We start from the raw sequence: 14,934 nt of genomic DNA, 5'->3' as shown, positions 1-14,934 counted from the left end.
GGAACCCCTGTGAGCCTCCAGCGCAGCACAGCGTGCAGGGTGAAGGGGGGTAAGTGTGATGGAGCCAGTGAGGGAGGTCAAGGAACACTGACTGGTAAAGCAGGGGCACTGCTCGAGGCTGCGACTCCACCGGACCCCCCCATGGGACTGAAGGAAGCTCGCCTGGTGGGCCGGATAAGCTTTACAGACCATTCCTTGTTTCCCTGAAAGTGCATTGACCACCCCCCACCCCCACACCCAGCAAATATGAGGCTAGAAGAGAATGTAAAAAAAAGGTAGAAAACAAAGAACACAGAGATCACACCAAATCGCTACTTCATTTATTCAACAAATATTCACTGAGTGCCTTCTGTGTGCCAGGCGACTGTTAAGAAAGAGTCCAACTCCACCTGCGGGCAGGTATATTTTCCATACTCTTCCCATCCAAGTACTAACCAGGCCCGACCCTGCTTAGCTTACGAGATCGGGCGCATTCAGGGTGGTATGGCCATAGACTATTTTGGATACTCTTATCTTTAATTTTCTCAGCAACCCTTCAAACTAGGTATCGCAAGCCTCATTTTGCAGATAAGGAGACTGAGGCTTTTAGAGGCTAAAAATTGACCCAGGTCACCTGGCTGACAGATGGCAGACCTAGGGTTCTGATTCAGTCCATCGGATTCCAAGGCCTGTGCTTGTTCCACCCGGCCACGCTGCCTGTCATCAAAACACATGTCTTTCTTGCAGGCTGGTCTATTGCATTTCCCTCCCGCCATCTGTCAAGAATGGGCCTGGGATGGAGAGGCCTCTGCCTATTCTGCCCTGCTTGTTTCGAGACCTTAGGTAAAGCCAGCATCTCCCTACTGGCTCTTCCCCTCCTCCTGTGTGCCCTCCTTTTTCCGGGCCCCCAGCCCTATGCCTGGGTTCCTGGCAGCTGTGTTTCATGAAGACCCTCCACCTTTGAAGAGTAGTCTTGTCTGTTGGTTGGAGAAGAGAAAGGCACCAAAAACGAAGGCTCCCAGCCAGGCCTTTAAACAAAGGAGCCAGGAAGAGGTAGAACCAGCTTCCCATGATGCCAAGGTCTGTGGAGGGGTGTCTTCTTGCGCCTCCCTCCTGCTCCATGGCTGCTTCCATCCTAGAGCAGGAGGGGTGGCACCCATCTGGACAGATAGCTGGGGGTTACCACCATAACTACCACTTTCCTTATCTTGAAGAAGAGCTCTCCTTTTTTGAGAAGAGCTCAATGTTACCTGCCTGCACTACCATCTTCCTGCAATGAAGAGGTCCTGCGCCAGTCTCTGTTCCCTCCAATGCCTATAACTCCTGTGACACCCCTCCTCCTAACATCCTTCTAGATGTCACTCCACGGAGACAAGCCCTACTTCCCCACAGCCCTTCTGCCCAGCCTTCCCTCCTGCTTCAGTCCCGTTGTGAGGGCTGAACCGGAGCTCTGCCTGCTTCCTACATCCTCATCCCAGGGTCAGACGAGCCTGGCGTATGCCCCTTTGTGGAGGTGCAGCTGTACAGTTGGCAGCACTGGGTTGGGGAGCAGATTGTGAATCTTATAATTCAGATTCTTGATCACAATCGTTTTTGGAGACATCTGCCTGATGTCTCCAAAATCCAAGGTCTTTGCCTGAACCTCCTCTACCCCTGGCCCCATCCTTTGGGAGTCACGGATCCCTAGGCCAGTGTCACACTCCAAAGCCATGTTCTTGTGACTAGAAGGCAAGAGAAAAACTTGAGCTTGGAGTCTTCGCCCTGGCATAGGTGTGTCTCACATATATAGGAATGTTTCCAAGCCTTTCCAAAATTCCTCTGATCAACCCCATACCAAATGCCTCTACCCCCTTCACTCCATCCCATCCCATCCCTGACCAGCTCTCCCACTGCACTACCAGAAGTTGACACCACCCACTCACTGCCTTCCAAAGCATCTTCCCCAAGTCTCCCACCCAACTCTGAAGCCAGGAAGCCCCCACCACCTGACAGGGCTAGCACTCTCCCATCCCCTACATGGCCAGCCACCAACCTTTAGAGTCTAGAGTCTGTCTTCACTCCCAGCCCTTCATATATTCTAGTCCAAGCCCTTGACTACTCAAAAGCATGGTCCAAGAACCAGCATGGGCTTCACCTGAAGCCTCTTAGAAATATGAATTCTTGGCCAGGGGTGGTGGCTCATGCCTGTGATCCCAGCAGTTTAGGAGGCCAAGGCGAGCCGATCACTTGAGCCCAGGAGTTGGAGACCAGCCTGGGCAACATGGTGAAACCCTGCCTCTACAAAAAATACAAAAATTAGCCAGGCATGGTGGCACGCCTGTAGTCCCAGCTACTCAGGAGGCTGAGGTGAGAAGATCGCCTGAGCCTGCAGGGTTCGAGGCTGCAGTGAGCCCTGATTGCGCCACTGCACTCTGGCCTAGGTGATACAGCAAGACCCTAACTTAAAAAAAAAAAAAAAGACGAACTCTCAGACCCTCCCCAGACCATTAGAATCTGCATGACTCTTCAGTTAAAATATGAAAGACACTTCTCAAAACAGTCTCATCTGCTAAAGAGACACCCCTCACCTTCCTGAATAGAGGGGTGAGGTACAGTTGAGAGCTAGTGAGGAAGGCTGAGCTGGGACCCCACAGTTTAGTCCTCACATTGGGCAGTGGAGAAATCCCGGGGTGGTCCAGACTCTCCCTAGAGCCCCACAGCCTTCAGCAGAGAACAGCAGCCATGGCAGGACCGGAGAGGAGGGGGCAGAGGGGACCATGCGGTGAGGTCCACACCAGGGCTCAGGAGCAGAAGGCACACATAACAAGAAAGAAGGGCACCTGCTTGTGCCAAGCAGAGGTGGGAGGGTCCCCTGGAGCTCCTACTGCCATCCTGCCCCCAGCCCTGTAGGGCACCTATGGCCCAGAACAGCTCCCGCCCAGAACAGCCCAGATCTGCCGGATGACTGGCTTTCTTCCCTCCCTCCTGCTGGCAGTCTCCATCGCCTACCGGCTGGATTACTGGTAGTGGGTGCTCAGGAAATGTTTGTTGAACTGAGAGGAAGCCACAGCTTGTGCGGAGTCCGGATAATTCAGCAGACGTGGGCCTCAGGGGAGGGGTGGGGATGGAGGCTTTGTAGGAAAGACAAGTCCTGATGTCATACTTAGCTGGAAGTTGTTTCTCTGTCTGTGGAGTCCCTGTCTGATTCTTGCCTTGGCCTGGCCCTGGTGCTAGTGCAGGGCGGTGGGGAAAGAGGAAGTGGAGAGGGCAGGAAATGACCCTGAGCTGCAGGGCCAGGCCCTTGCCTCCATTCAGGGTGCACGTGGTGTCTGACCTGGGTGTGGCGGCCTGGGAGTAAGCTCTCCCATCCTGCAGTGGGAGAGGAGGTTGTCCCTCCCCATCCCACCCCATTTCAGAGAGGAGGACTTTCCAGAGATCCTCCTTTTCACTGAGAAGACGTGAGCACTACTCTTCTTTGCCCAGGCCAGACCCTGCCAGCTGTGTGGCCTCCCCTCCTCCAGGCCTCAGCCACCACTCAGGAGAGGCAGGAGACTGGCACGTGGCTACTGGGATTCCTCTGGTTGGGCATCCTGGGAATCTGGGACTGGGGGAATCCAGCCGAGGCAAGAGGTGAAAGCCTGCAGCTGGAGAGGGAGGCCAGGCCCTGAGGGGTGACAGGGAGCCAGGGGAGCCAGGAGAGCCAGGTGCTGGGTGCCACCAAGCCTTGTTCTCTCGTCATAGTGGAGAGGGCTTGTGGCCTGGGCAGCAGTAGGCCCAGGTCAGGGTGCACCAGCCTCAGATGCCAGGGGAATAGACCAGGGGCTGTGCCCGTGTGTGAAAACCCACATGTGCACGGGGATGAGCATGTGAGGTGCAGGGAGGCCACTCCTTGCCCTCACACGGTCGCCGTGCTGGAGAGTTTGCCACACTGCTCAGTGACAATGGCACAAGCCACCAGCAACCACATGGCCGTCATGCGGAGGGCTCTTAACGGAGTGCTTCCCTCTTCCTCTCCCCCGGGGTGCCCCAGCTCCCAAGAGCTGTGTTCAGCATCTTCCTGCAGGGCCAGGGCGCCCTGTCCTGCGCCTCATACCTGCTGTGCCTCTCGGCCCTTGGCTGCCTCCTCTGGGGGGCCGGCTTCTCAGGGCCAGGCCTTGCTGGGCCCCAGCCTTGCCAGACCTGTCTTCTCTGGGCTCTGGGAGCCCTGCTCCTCTCTGTGGCTCAGGGCAAGTCTGGACTTCCAGCTCAGTCTGGTGATCGTTCCACCCCAGGGGCTGCTGCTCAGAGCCCTCTGGCCAAGACACAGGGCTCTCCTGGGCCCCAGGCCTCAGACTGAGCACACACGTGCTCTCCCTAGGCCCAGGGATGCCAGCCCCTCCTAGAGAGAGGTCAAGAGGAGCCAAGTCAGGCTCCTGTGGAGAGCAGGGGACTGAGCTGGCTGTGGAAGCCACTGACTCCCCCTTTGGCCCCTCTGGGGATGCCAGGGCTGGGCTGGCTGCAGGGGCGCTCCCCAGTCGGCCCTGCTCCATCCCGCTCTGCTTCTGTGCTTGCTCCTCCTCACTGGGAGTCTCTCTGGTGCTTTGGCTTCCCTGAAACAAGAGAACAGCCCCAGTGGCTGATGAATCCACGGCTTGCGTCCCCAGCCTGCCCCATCCTATACCCAAGTACCTACCTCCTGACTCTCCAGTTCCTCCTTGTCTTCCTTCATATCCCACCTGTGGAAACACAGCTCATGGCACGCCCCACCCCACTTCACTCCAGAGCCATGCCCCCTGCCTGAATAGAGGGGTGGGGTGGAGTTGAGAGCCAGTGAGGAAGGCTGAGCTGGGACCTCACGGTTTAGTCCTCACATTGAGCAGTGGAGAAATCCCAGGGGTGATCCAGACTCTCCCTAGAGCCCCACAGCTCTCAGCAGAGAGGAGCAGCCATGGCAGGACCAGAGAGGAGGGGCCTCCACCTCCTCTGGGCCTCCATCTCCTTGCCAAAGAAATCCCTGGGAGAAGCCAAAGCCCAAGGGTCTCAGACTGGGATCAGAGCTAGAATGTGGCGCCAGGATGCTTCCCCCTCCCAAGCCTGACCTTGTTCCCTAAATCCAACTATTTCCTCTGAATGCCACGCACTCTGGGCCTATCCTGGGTCCCCAGCTGCTGTTTATGGCCAAGCTTGCAGCACCTTGAGTTCTGTGGGGACTCCAGGCATGTCCCTGCCTGCAATGCCTGGGAAAGGCATACCTCACTTCCCACGGGAAGGGAGCTGCTGTAATTACCACCAGCCTCCCCAGGCCCCAGGCTCTCACTGCAGCCTCTGCTAATGGCCTCTCCCAGCATCTCATTAACCTCTCACCAGGCTGCAGTCAGCCAGGAGGCAGGGGCCCCAGGGATGGAGCTGGCACCTGGGCCTGTACTGGTCCAGGAAATTGGTCCAGATGCCCATCTTGATTTTGTCCCCTGCCACCTGTTACCTTCGGGCCCTGCCAGTCAGCCTCTCCTTGCCCCGGGCTTTGCTGCCTGTGGCTGGTGCCACCGAGGGTCTGCTGGCTTGCCCGCCCCGACCTGCAAGAGATGGTTCACAAGCCAAGGAGAGAAGAGGCCCATAGCAGCCAGCTCCGTCTCGAGACCCGGCCCCTCCTCCTCTCCAACTCACCTTTTCCATCAGGGAGCAATGGTGGGGGCTGTAGTTTCCGGTGGCTCCTGGGACCTGACGGGGACAAAAAAGTGGGGAAAGGTGGGGTGACAAAGGATCCAAAACAGGAACACTGGTCCTTCCAGCCTCAGGAAGCTGTCAGTCCTTGGGGCCAGTCGTGGGTTTTGCCTCCCCAAAAGCGCCCTTGCCTGGGGGTCAGGAGAGTCGGGTCCTGTGCTAGCTTTGCCACTCTGTGGCTAGGTGTCTGGCCTCAACTCTCAGGCCACAGCTTCTTTACATATAAAACAAGGGGACCAGCAATCCACAGTTGTTTCTACAGTGTGTCTGGGGAAGGACCACCAGGACTTTCACCCATTAGGGACCAGCGCCTCGAAGAGACCCCTGGGCAGGCTTCCACTGAGCCTCCTTCTGGGGCCTCCTGGTCAGAACCTGGACAAGAGCTGTGGGCTCAGAGGGGAGGATGGGAGTTCTTGGTGCCCTCCTCTGATAGTGAGGGAGAGGAAGGAAGATGTTCTCCAATGCTTCCTTTCAGCTCTGAAAATAAGTAAGAAACTAAGAGACAGAGGAAAGAGAGGACAAGGGGGTGAAAGATAAACAAAGCCGAGGAGGGGAGAGATGAGGTAGGTGTGAGCTCACCCCTTCTGCTGCCTGCCCTGGCTGGGCCTTCTCCCCTCAGCTGGCTGCAGTCCTGTAGCCTGTGTAGACAGATGGAGTCAGATTGCTGGTGCACAGAAGCCGCTGTGGGCCCCACCCTGACACCCCTCTCCCCCAAGACCAGGCCCAGAATTGAAGGCAGCAGGGAGATGGTGGGCCCAAGAAAGATGGGAGACCCAGTGTGCACACAGAGCCTTGAACTCTGGGCCCGACCAGAGAGCCCAGCAAGGTCCTCTCCACCCCGAGGAGAGTCCCTGCAGCCCTCCCAGCAGTGCCCGCAGCCAGCTCCACCCCACACCACGGGATCACCAGCCCAGCAAGCTGCCCAACCCAGCCACCCACGTGGGCTTGGCCTTGTCCAGGTCCCACGGGCGGCGCCAGTCACCCTGTGCGTCTCTGTGCCGGGCGAGGCGGGCTAGGTCGATCTGCTCCCGCTCCTGCTTCCACTGGGCGTAGTCCCAGCCCGCCTCTGGGGGCTCCCCCACCGGCCGGCTCCGGGGCTCCCAAGCACCCTGCAGGGAGAAGACACTCAGAGCGAAAGGGAGAAGCAGGAAGAGGCTTGGGGTGGGGTCTGGAGACTCAGGTGCTTCCTCTCAAGGTTTCCACATCTCCAGCTAAAAATTAGATGTGTTCCAGCTCTCCCATGGAAATGGCTTCCATCCACTTGTTGTGTGTTTTAGGCAAGTAATTTAACCTCTCTGTGTCTCATTTCCTCATCTGTAAAATAGGGATCTCCAGAGCACCAACCCACAGGGTTGTTGCAGGGATAGGTAGACGAGCCAGAGTGGGAGGGGCCCTGGAGGCTGTGAGCAAGGGCAAGGACTAGGGGCTGCTGCCACCTAGAGGTCACACCTGGCACTTGGCCAGTCAACTCCACCCTCTGGCCCCTCCTCCACTCCCGTGCCACCAGCAGGGCTAGATAGGGGAGGGGGCTGGATCACATCTCTGGCTTAAACTGTCTCCCACTTCAAGGCCCACCCAAAGCAGAGACTGGCCAGAGAAAGGAAGGAGGAGCAGGAACTCCTGCAGGTGCTCCCTCAGCCACGTCCCTGCAGATGAAGGACATATCTGACTCAGCTTCTCTACCTCCCCTAAGTGAGGACCTTCAGATCCATGTCCCCATCCCCTCTTGAAGGCGCACCTTCCGTGCAGAATCCAAGCTGATGGCCACCTGCATGGGGGGGCTCCGGGTCACACGCCCTCCAGGTGACTCCTCTGTGCCTTGGTTCCTTGCTCTGATGGGCTTTTCACTTACAATCCGTTTGGCCTGGGAGGATGAAGATGGGCAGTGCAGCAGAGTCAGGGAAGAAGAGGCTGCCCGCCGATGCCTGCACTCCCCACCCACCCTGCTCACCTCTGCTTTGTTCTCCATGGTCACAGCCAGCTCCACCAGCTCCCCTAAGCAGAAAGTACCCCCGTGGTCCTCAGCATCCTCATCCTCAAGCATCTCGTTGGTCACTCCGGGTCCACAGGTGCCCCTTGCCCAGTTCCTGCTAACCACCCGCTTTTCCTGCAGAACGAAGACCCTCAGGCCACATGAGCAGTGCTGGGCAGGACCTGGGTGCTGGGTCCTCTCGGTGGTTCCCCAGGCCTGGGTTCCAACCCCAGCCCTCCCTGCATTCCCCACAGAGGAGCTGACTCCCACAGGCTGTTCACATGCCAATGGCATGAGGTTATCCAGGGCCCAGGGCCACCCAGAGGCCCAAGATGCCACAGTGGCCCCCGTCATCTCTGAGCTGGGAAACCCAGAGCACTCAGACAATGGGTCTCTGTCCCTCAGACACTGCTCCTGGCATTCAGCCCCAACTTCTCTGTCCCCCACTTCCTGCAGGGTTTTAGCCCCTGGGGCTTGAGGTTTAGGAGTGGCGTGTGCTGAGGGGCCTGTGCTTTGTGGCGTAGGTGCAGGGCTGTGGACTGGAAAAGGTATAAGGAGGCTTCTACTGGGCATAGGGGAGCTTTCAGCTGTGGCCCTTCGGTGGGGACAGCAGTGGTTCTACTGCAGGAGGTTGGGAGCTGACGGATGCACCCCGGAACAGTTAGTAGAAGAGGGGAACAGAGGCAGCTGTCTTCCCCTGACGTGGTCTGGGCCTCCACCTCCTTGCTACGAGCCCTGTCTCCCAGGGTGAGGCTTACACCGGGAACTTGGCTGATGGTAACGGTGAGGCCATCGGGCCGGAGGAGTGCTGGTGTGGTCACAGCCATGCCCCCCTGCTCTGCCTGCCGACGGTCCTCCTGGATCTCCTGTGGGAGGGCCCGGGGTCAGCACACGCCATGGCCCCCCAGGTGCACAGAGCCACAGACGCTGACAGGCCTACACGGAGAGACACCAGTGGGACACCAGGGGGCAGAGGCGCCACATCACACATCCCCAGGACCCTGACCAAGCCTCTAAGAGGGACCATACCCACCCTACCCCTGGCCCCAGCCCCAGAGGTGCATTCCTGAGCCTGCAGGGAGAGACCATCACGTGTGCAGCAACCAGGGAGTGGCAGCCAAGCGGGTCCTCCCGGCCCTGTGGCAGCCCACTCACCTGGTACCTGCGGAGCAAGGCCTGGTTCTTCTTGCGCAGGGCAACTATCCTCCGATCCAGCTCCGCGTCCTTCTCCTGCCTGCTCATGGGGGACTCAGCTCTGGCAGGCCCCTGCAGAGGCAGGGAACCCAAGCTCCTGACTTCCGCGTCCCCCTCTCACCAGTCCCCAGCTTTCACATTTTTACCACCCAAGGAACAGATCCCAGACCCACAGCTAAGGTCACCCAGGAAGGAAGGGGATTGCTCGGGGAGATGGCCCAAAGAAGGCCCCAAGCCCCCATTCCAGCTAGGCCTGTCTGCCTGTCCCTGCCTCCTCGGGGGGCTCAAGTCAGGGCCTCATACCCCAAGCCACAGCTCCCAGCACTGGGCTGCCCCTCCCCCAGCTCTCCAGGGAGCTTCACTGCTGAGCAGAGCCTGGAATGGGAGTTATAAATGGCTCTGGCAGCGGAACCTGCCGTGACTGGGAAGCTGCCAGGGGATTCGGGAGGTCGAGGGGGGAGCTCTTTGACTCCCAGATCCACAACCAGAGAAAAAGGAGAGGCCCTGGCTCCGTCCTGGGCTCTCAGGCCCTGGACCCCACACCCAGGCCTGTGCCCAGCCTGGAGGAAAGAGCCGCTCCCACGGGCCCAGCGTCTCCAGGCCGAAAGCTGCTGGTAGTCGGGGCGGAGAGAGTCAGCTCCCCTGGCGGCCCCAGCCCGGGAGTCACCCTGGGCAAGCCATGTCTCTGCATCAAGATTCCAGGTTCCTCTCTGTCTGGATGCAGGGTCTCTGTTGTGACCCATCTAGTCACAGCCCTCTTTCTCCCAGCCCCAGCTGTCCCCAGCTGCCCCCAAAGGGTGGCTGCCTGGTATCCCAGCCCCCTCCCAGTCCCAAGAAGCCCCCTGCCAAAGGCAGACTGCCACTCACAGCCGAGTGCATGGCAACGGCGGGCACCGAGAGAATTCCAGAGCAGCCCCTGGGGAGCCAGCGTGGGAGGAAAGCTGGAGCCACCGGAGCCGGGCCTCTGCCGGCCTCTCCCTGCCGGCTTCGCTGTTCAGCACACGAGATCATGTTGTGATTACAAAAGACTCCTCTGGGCTCCCAGCCAGGAACGTCGGGCCGCCACCCCCACCCTTCCACTCTCAGAGGGCGAGGACCAGGGCACTGGCAGCTGGCTGGTCCTGTCTAGCACCTCTCCCTGCCCCGCCCCAGCGTCCCCAGACAGACTGGTAGAGACTTCTCCCTGGTGGGTCAAGCCCACACAGAAGGCCTGGCTGCCTGGGCCCTAGCAGGACCCTAGCCTGGGCCTGCCTGCAGACAAGACGGGCAGCCAGCGTAGGCCTCTGTGCCTCCCATGAGTAGAAAAGGCCTACAGCACACAAATGCTCCCCTCTCCTGCTCCTTCTCCTCATCAGCCTTGGTTTAAGTAATTCAAAGGGATCAAGAAGCTCACCTCCCCTGGACCACCAAGTACTACCACATCCCTAAAATGACAACACTAGTCATTCGTTCTTTTAGGTTGGACATTGTCTTCTCTGTGCAGTCATGCACCATATAGTGACATTTCACTCAACAATGGATCACATATATAATGGTGGTCCCATAAGATTATAATGGAGCTAAAAATTCCTATGGCTTAGTGACATTGTAGCCATCATAACATAATAGCACAGGGCACTACTCATGTGCTTATGGCGATGCTGGTGTAAACAGACCTACGGCATGCCAGTCGTACAAAAGTATGGCACATACAAGTATGCGCAGTACAGAATACCTGATAATGATAATTAACAATTATGTTACCGGCTTATGTATTTACTATACTATACTTTTTATCATTATTTTAGAGTGTATTTCTTCTACTTACAGCAACAACAAAAAAGTGTACTGTTAAACCACCTCAGGCAGGTCCTTCAGGAGAAATTCCAGAAGAAGGCATTGTTGTCACAGGAGATGACAGCTGCAGGCCTGTTAATGCCCCTGAAGACCTTCCAGTGGGACAAGATGTAGGGTGGAAGACAGTGGTGTTGATTATTTTGACCCTGTGTAGGCCTAGGCTAATGTATGTGTGTTCGTTTTTAAGAAAAAAGTTTAAAAAGTTAAAAAAAGAAAAAGTTTCAAAATAGCCAAAAAACTTACAGAATAAGGATATAAAGAGAAAATATTTTTGTATAGCTGTACAATGTGTTTGTGTTTTAAGCTAAGTGTTATTACCAAGACAGTCAAAAAAATTTTTTTACTTAAAAAGTTTATAAAGTAAAACAAGTTACAGTAAGCTAAGGTTAATTTATTACTGAAGAAAGAAAAATATATTTTTTTAATTTTTCATGTTTTGAGACAGGATCTCACTCTGTCACCCAAGCCAGAGGTCAGTGACACGATCATGGCTCACTGCAGCCTCAACCTCCTGGGCTCAAGGGATCCCCCTGCCTCAGCCTCCTGAGTAGCTTGGACAACAGGCACATGCCACCATGTGCAGCTAATTTTCAATTTTTTTGTAGAGAGAGGGTCTTGCTATGTTGCACAGGCTGGTCTTGAACACCTAGACTCAAGTGATCCTCCTGCCTTGGCCTCCCAAAGTACTAGGATGACAGGCGTGAGCCACCATGCCTGACCAAAAAATCATTCTTATAAATTTAGTCTAAGTGTACAGTGTTTATAAAATCTATCATGGCAGATGGTAATGTCCTAGGCCTTCAGATTCACTCACTCGGTGACTCATCAGAGCAACTTCCAGTCCTGTAGGCTTCACTCATGGTAAGTGCCTTATACAGGTGTGCCATTTTAAACCTTGTACACCATAGTTTTACTATATCTTTTCTATGTTTAGATATGTAAACACTTAGCATTGTGTTACAGCTGCCTACAGTATGCAGTACAGTAACCTGCTGTACAGATTTGTAGTCTAGGAGCAATAGCTACACCATGCAGCCTGGGTGTGTAGTAGGCTGTACCATCTAGGTTTGTGTAAGTGCTCTCTGTGGTGTTCACACAATGACAAAACCACCTAACAACATATTTCTCAGAACATAGCCCTGTCATTAGGAGACGCGTGACTATGTTTTAAAGCACAGCCACTCCCAGGAGGCTCTGTTGTTTGGGTCTCTAGCCCTTCGGTATGGCAAGCCCGGCCTTCCTCCAGGGGCCTTGCCATGGCAGCTCAGAGCTGGTCAACAGCCTTCCTCCCTCAGGCCCTATGTCTGGGCCCTTCCTGGCCCTGCTCTCCAAGACTGGCTTTTTCAGCCTCTCTGAACCCAGCAAAGGAATCAGCCCTTCTCTGGAAAGCTCCTCCCCCATATCTTCCTCATACAGCTGAGGCTGGTATGAGGGGGAGGGTCTGCCTGGCAGTGCCACCCTAGAGCCTCTGGGACTCAAGGCTTGGGGGTGCTGAGAGGAGGGTGGTCTTTCTGGACTAGGAATTCGTGGAGTCTGTTTCCTCAGCTACAAGGCCCTGACCTCCAGGCCCTCAGGTGAGAATTGGAAGCCCCTGCATTCCCCACATCCCTGATTGAGCAGGCCAGTTTCCCAGATGCCACAACTTGTCCCCTCTGTCTCCAGAGCAGAAACCACTGCTGCCTTCTTTCTCCTCCCAGACCCACCCAGGCAGCCAGAGGTCCAACCTCCACCCCTCCAGAAGTGCCCTTTCCTCCCCACTCCCTCCCCCAGCTCCGCCAGGCTTAGCCCCCTTCCTGTCCAGGCCTTCGCACAGCACCCCTGGCCCCACACCCCATCTCCACCACCCCAGAGTTCCCATCCTGCTTGCAAATGCCACTGCGCTCTCCCTTCCTTTCCTGCCGGATGTCCCCACTGAGTCAGACTCGTCAACCTCTCCCAGCAACCATGACGCACCCAGGCTCTGTGCCCTGTGCCTCTCTCACACACATATACACACACTCTCTCTCCTTCTCCCACCCGCTCTGCGTCCTGCCCCACACAGTGGACTGAGTTCCAGGGCAGCCTCAGGAGGCTTCAGAAGCCTCCAGAGGCCTCAAACTTCCCTTCGCGTGCCCGACACTGTGTTGGAGCTGGGAGGCCTGCGGAGCACTTGCTGGGGAGGGAGACCGAATGCTCTCCAGCCTCTTCAGAACTCAGGCCCAGACCAGGTCTGGGGAGGAGATGTGTAGATGGAGGAGGCTACAGGGATGAGGCAAGGTCTGTGTACCCACCTCCCCCATTTCCAGACAAGGCAGGGGCAAGAGAGCAGCAGGGGAGTAAAGGTACAGGCACAAGCTCATCACCTATGGGATGGCCACTCAGCTCTTCTGGAAGGGCCTGCAGGAAAACACTCCCCTCACCTAGGGCGAAGGCCTTCTGGTCCGTCAGGCTGGAGCGGTACGTGCCCAAGAGAAACCAACAGTCATATGGGGGGTACCAGCAGCTGCTGGCTGTGTGTTTCCCAGTGTTACTCACACAAGACATCATACCTCTGAGCAGCCCCCACAGTCTCCCACTTTCCCCAGAGTCTGCGGTTGACCTGTCTGCTCTCCATTACACAGAGGCTCTCTGAGGGCAGGAATGACATGCCAAGTGCCTCTGGATCCCCAGTCCCTGGCACGGTGCCCCTGCATACTAAAGAACCTCCATCAGCGCTTGCAGGCTTGCAGAATGAAGACATGCGTGAATTGTGCTTTCCATCCTGTGCATAGCTGTGGGTATCCTGTGCACAGGCTGTGACTGCCTTTCTGTCCACCTAGAATGTACGCAGCCCTCAGGGAGCCGGTGGGTGGTAAAGACGCCCTAAGAGTGCCCCCCTCTGTCCTGGGGAGAAGCCTGCAGGAAGCAGAAGAGATGGAGAAGGATCAGCTTGCCATCCCCATGAGACTGTGTGTCTGTTTCTCTGTGTCGCCACTAAGGGGCAGCAGAGTGACAACAGCCTGTTTCTGGGTGCGGGAGGCAGTTCCCTTTCTCTGCTGTTGGGCAGGTCCTCCCCCAAGTCCCTGTAACCTCCACCTCCCAACTCCATCAGACTAGAGAAACCATCCAGTTGTAGAAGACTTATTTTATTGATGAGGAAGCTGAAGCCCAAAGAGGTGTTGCCCTCTGCCCAGGTGGCACAGCCTGTCTGACGCCACTGAGGCCACACACCCGGGCGCAGCCTCCTGCCCAGGGCGCCTTCACCAGCTGCCCCGCCAATGCCGTTCTGCTGATCCTTCCCTCTGTGCCCTCCCTCTCTCCACCTGGGGTTGGGCTGGGTGTCCCAGCACCTCGGGCACAGGCTCTTCCCTGTGCTCCCCTACCCTCCCAGGCCACCTGCTGGCTCAGGGGATACCCCTGAGGTCCAGAAGCGACTGTATCTGGACCCTATTCATGGTCCTCAGAGCGCAGACCTGGGGCCAGTCCTGAGGACGAGATGGCTGCAAGCTGGAATTCTCACTGAGGAGAAGAGGGAAGGGGGGCTGCAGGGGAGGAAAGACCCTCCGAACGACACACGGAGACACTGCGCCCCTGGGAGCACAGACCTGGCAGAGGCTGCACCCATGAGAGCTGCACTGCTCAGACCTCGTTCTGTTTCCGGAATGCTGCCCCTGCAGCTGGATCAATGAAACATAAGCAAGCCGGCCCCTGCCCTTCCCCTCAGCTTTGTCAGAAGATGGGATGGGGAGTGGGTGGATTCCAAATGAACTTCACCCCTTACTGGCTGTGTCCCTTCTCGCTCTGGCCCTCATCTATAAAATGAGGTGTACCTGCTTCACAGAATCATCTGGACAGGAAATGAAATAACATGGGTAACCATCCATATCTGGAACAAAGTGTGCCCAGAGTAAGGCTCAAAACAGCTTTCTTGCCTCAGGTAACTTCCTGATGGCCACCTTCTGGATGCTACCTCTCCAGCATCCTTTGAGGGGCCCAAAGGCTGCCTGCTACTGGCCTGCTGGTGCCTGAATACATTAAGACTTCTGGGTTATGGAGACCATTTGTGATCTGGTGGGGCAGACCCTAAGGCACTCCCTCAGCCACCTCCCTTCAGGTCTCCTGCCCAGCACACCCTCTCCAGGGAGTCCTCCCTGTCCCTCTTTGTCCCCTCTGAAGTCCCAGGCCCTGGTTGCCATCTGTCCCCAACCAGCACTGGTGCTTCTGGAAGTACTCCCTGCACTGTACCTGCCTCTGGATCCCCCTAGGCCCGGTTCTAGGATCATACCCCAGTGTTCAGGAACCATTCTTCTTGGTGG

At 56.7% G+C, this 14,934-nt stretch overlaps 1 protein-coding gene across 3 annotated transcripts; it reads right to left on the bottom strand.

The window, feature by feature from the left end:
* Positions 1 to 298: 298 nt before the first annotated feature.
* CCDC9B (coiled-coil domain containing 9B) lies at positions 299 to 10,630 on the bottom strand. Of its 3 annotated transcripts, none has more exons than XM_003900766.5 (11): positions 9,692 to 10,630; positions 8,786 to 8,896; positions 8,389 to 8,496; positions 7,610 to 7,765; positions 7,397 to 7,522; positions 6,598 to 6,767; positions 6,238 to 6,296; positions 5,602 to 5,655; positions 5,420 to 5,510; positions 4,631 to 4,673; positions 299 to 4,547 (listed from the first exon to the last, which is right to left on the bottom strand). In XM_003900766.5, the coding sequence occupies exons 1-11, from the start codon at positions 9,833 to 9,835 to the stop codon at positions 4,005 to 4,007; spliced, it is 1,605 nt and encodes a 534-aa protein (XP_003900815.1). In that variant the 5' UTR covers positions 9,836 to 10,630; the 3' UTR covers positions 299 to 4,004. The 3 variants fall into 3 exon arrangements, with proteins under 3 accessions (XP_003900815.1, XP_009208186.1, XP_031524696.1); XM_009209922.2 differs by having other exon boundaries at positions 8,389 to 8,566; positions 9,692 to 9,804; XM_031668836.1 differs by lacking the exons at positions 8,389 to 8,496; positions 8,786 to 8,896; positions 9,692 to 10,630 and having other exon boundaries at positions 7,610 to 8,380.
* Positions 10,631 to 14,934: the final 4,304 nt, after the last annotated feature.

The sequence above is a fragment of the Papio anubis genome, chromosome 7 (genome assembly GCF_008728515.1).
Source record: "Papio anubis isolate 15944 chromosome 7, Panubis1.0, whole genome shotgun sequence".
Taxonomy (NCBI): Eukaryota; Metazoa; Chordata; class Mammalia; order Primates; family Cercopithecidae; genus Papio; species Papio anubis.
The sequence above is the reverse complement of the archived record's forward strand: the minus strand, read 5'-3'. Positions and strand labels throughout refer to the sequence as shown.

What these genes read in the sequence shown, in the direction of transcription:
- CCDC9B (XM_031668836.1), bottom strand. Translation starts at nt 8,203, where the DNA reads ATGCCCAGTAGAAGCCTCCTTATACCTTTTCCAGTCCACAGCCCTGCA. An exon ending in ATTGCTCCCTGATGGAAAAG is followed by an intron (nt 5,511 to 5,601) that starts GTGAGTTGGAGA and finishes CATCTCTTGCAG; the next exon opens with GTCGGGGCGGGCAAGCCAGC. An exon ending in AGGAACTGGAGAGTCAGGAG is followed by an intron (nt 4,548 to 4,630) that starts GTAGGTACTTGG and finishes CTCTTGTTTCAG; the next exon opens with GGAAGCCAAAGCACCAGAGA.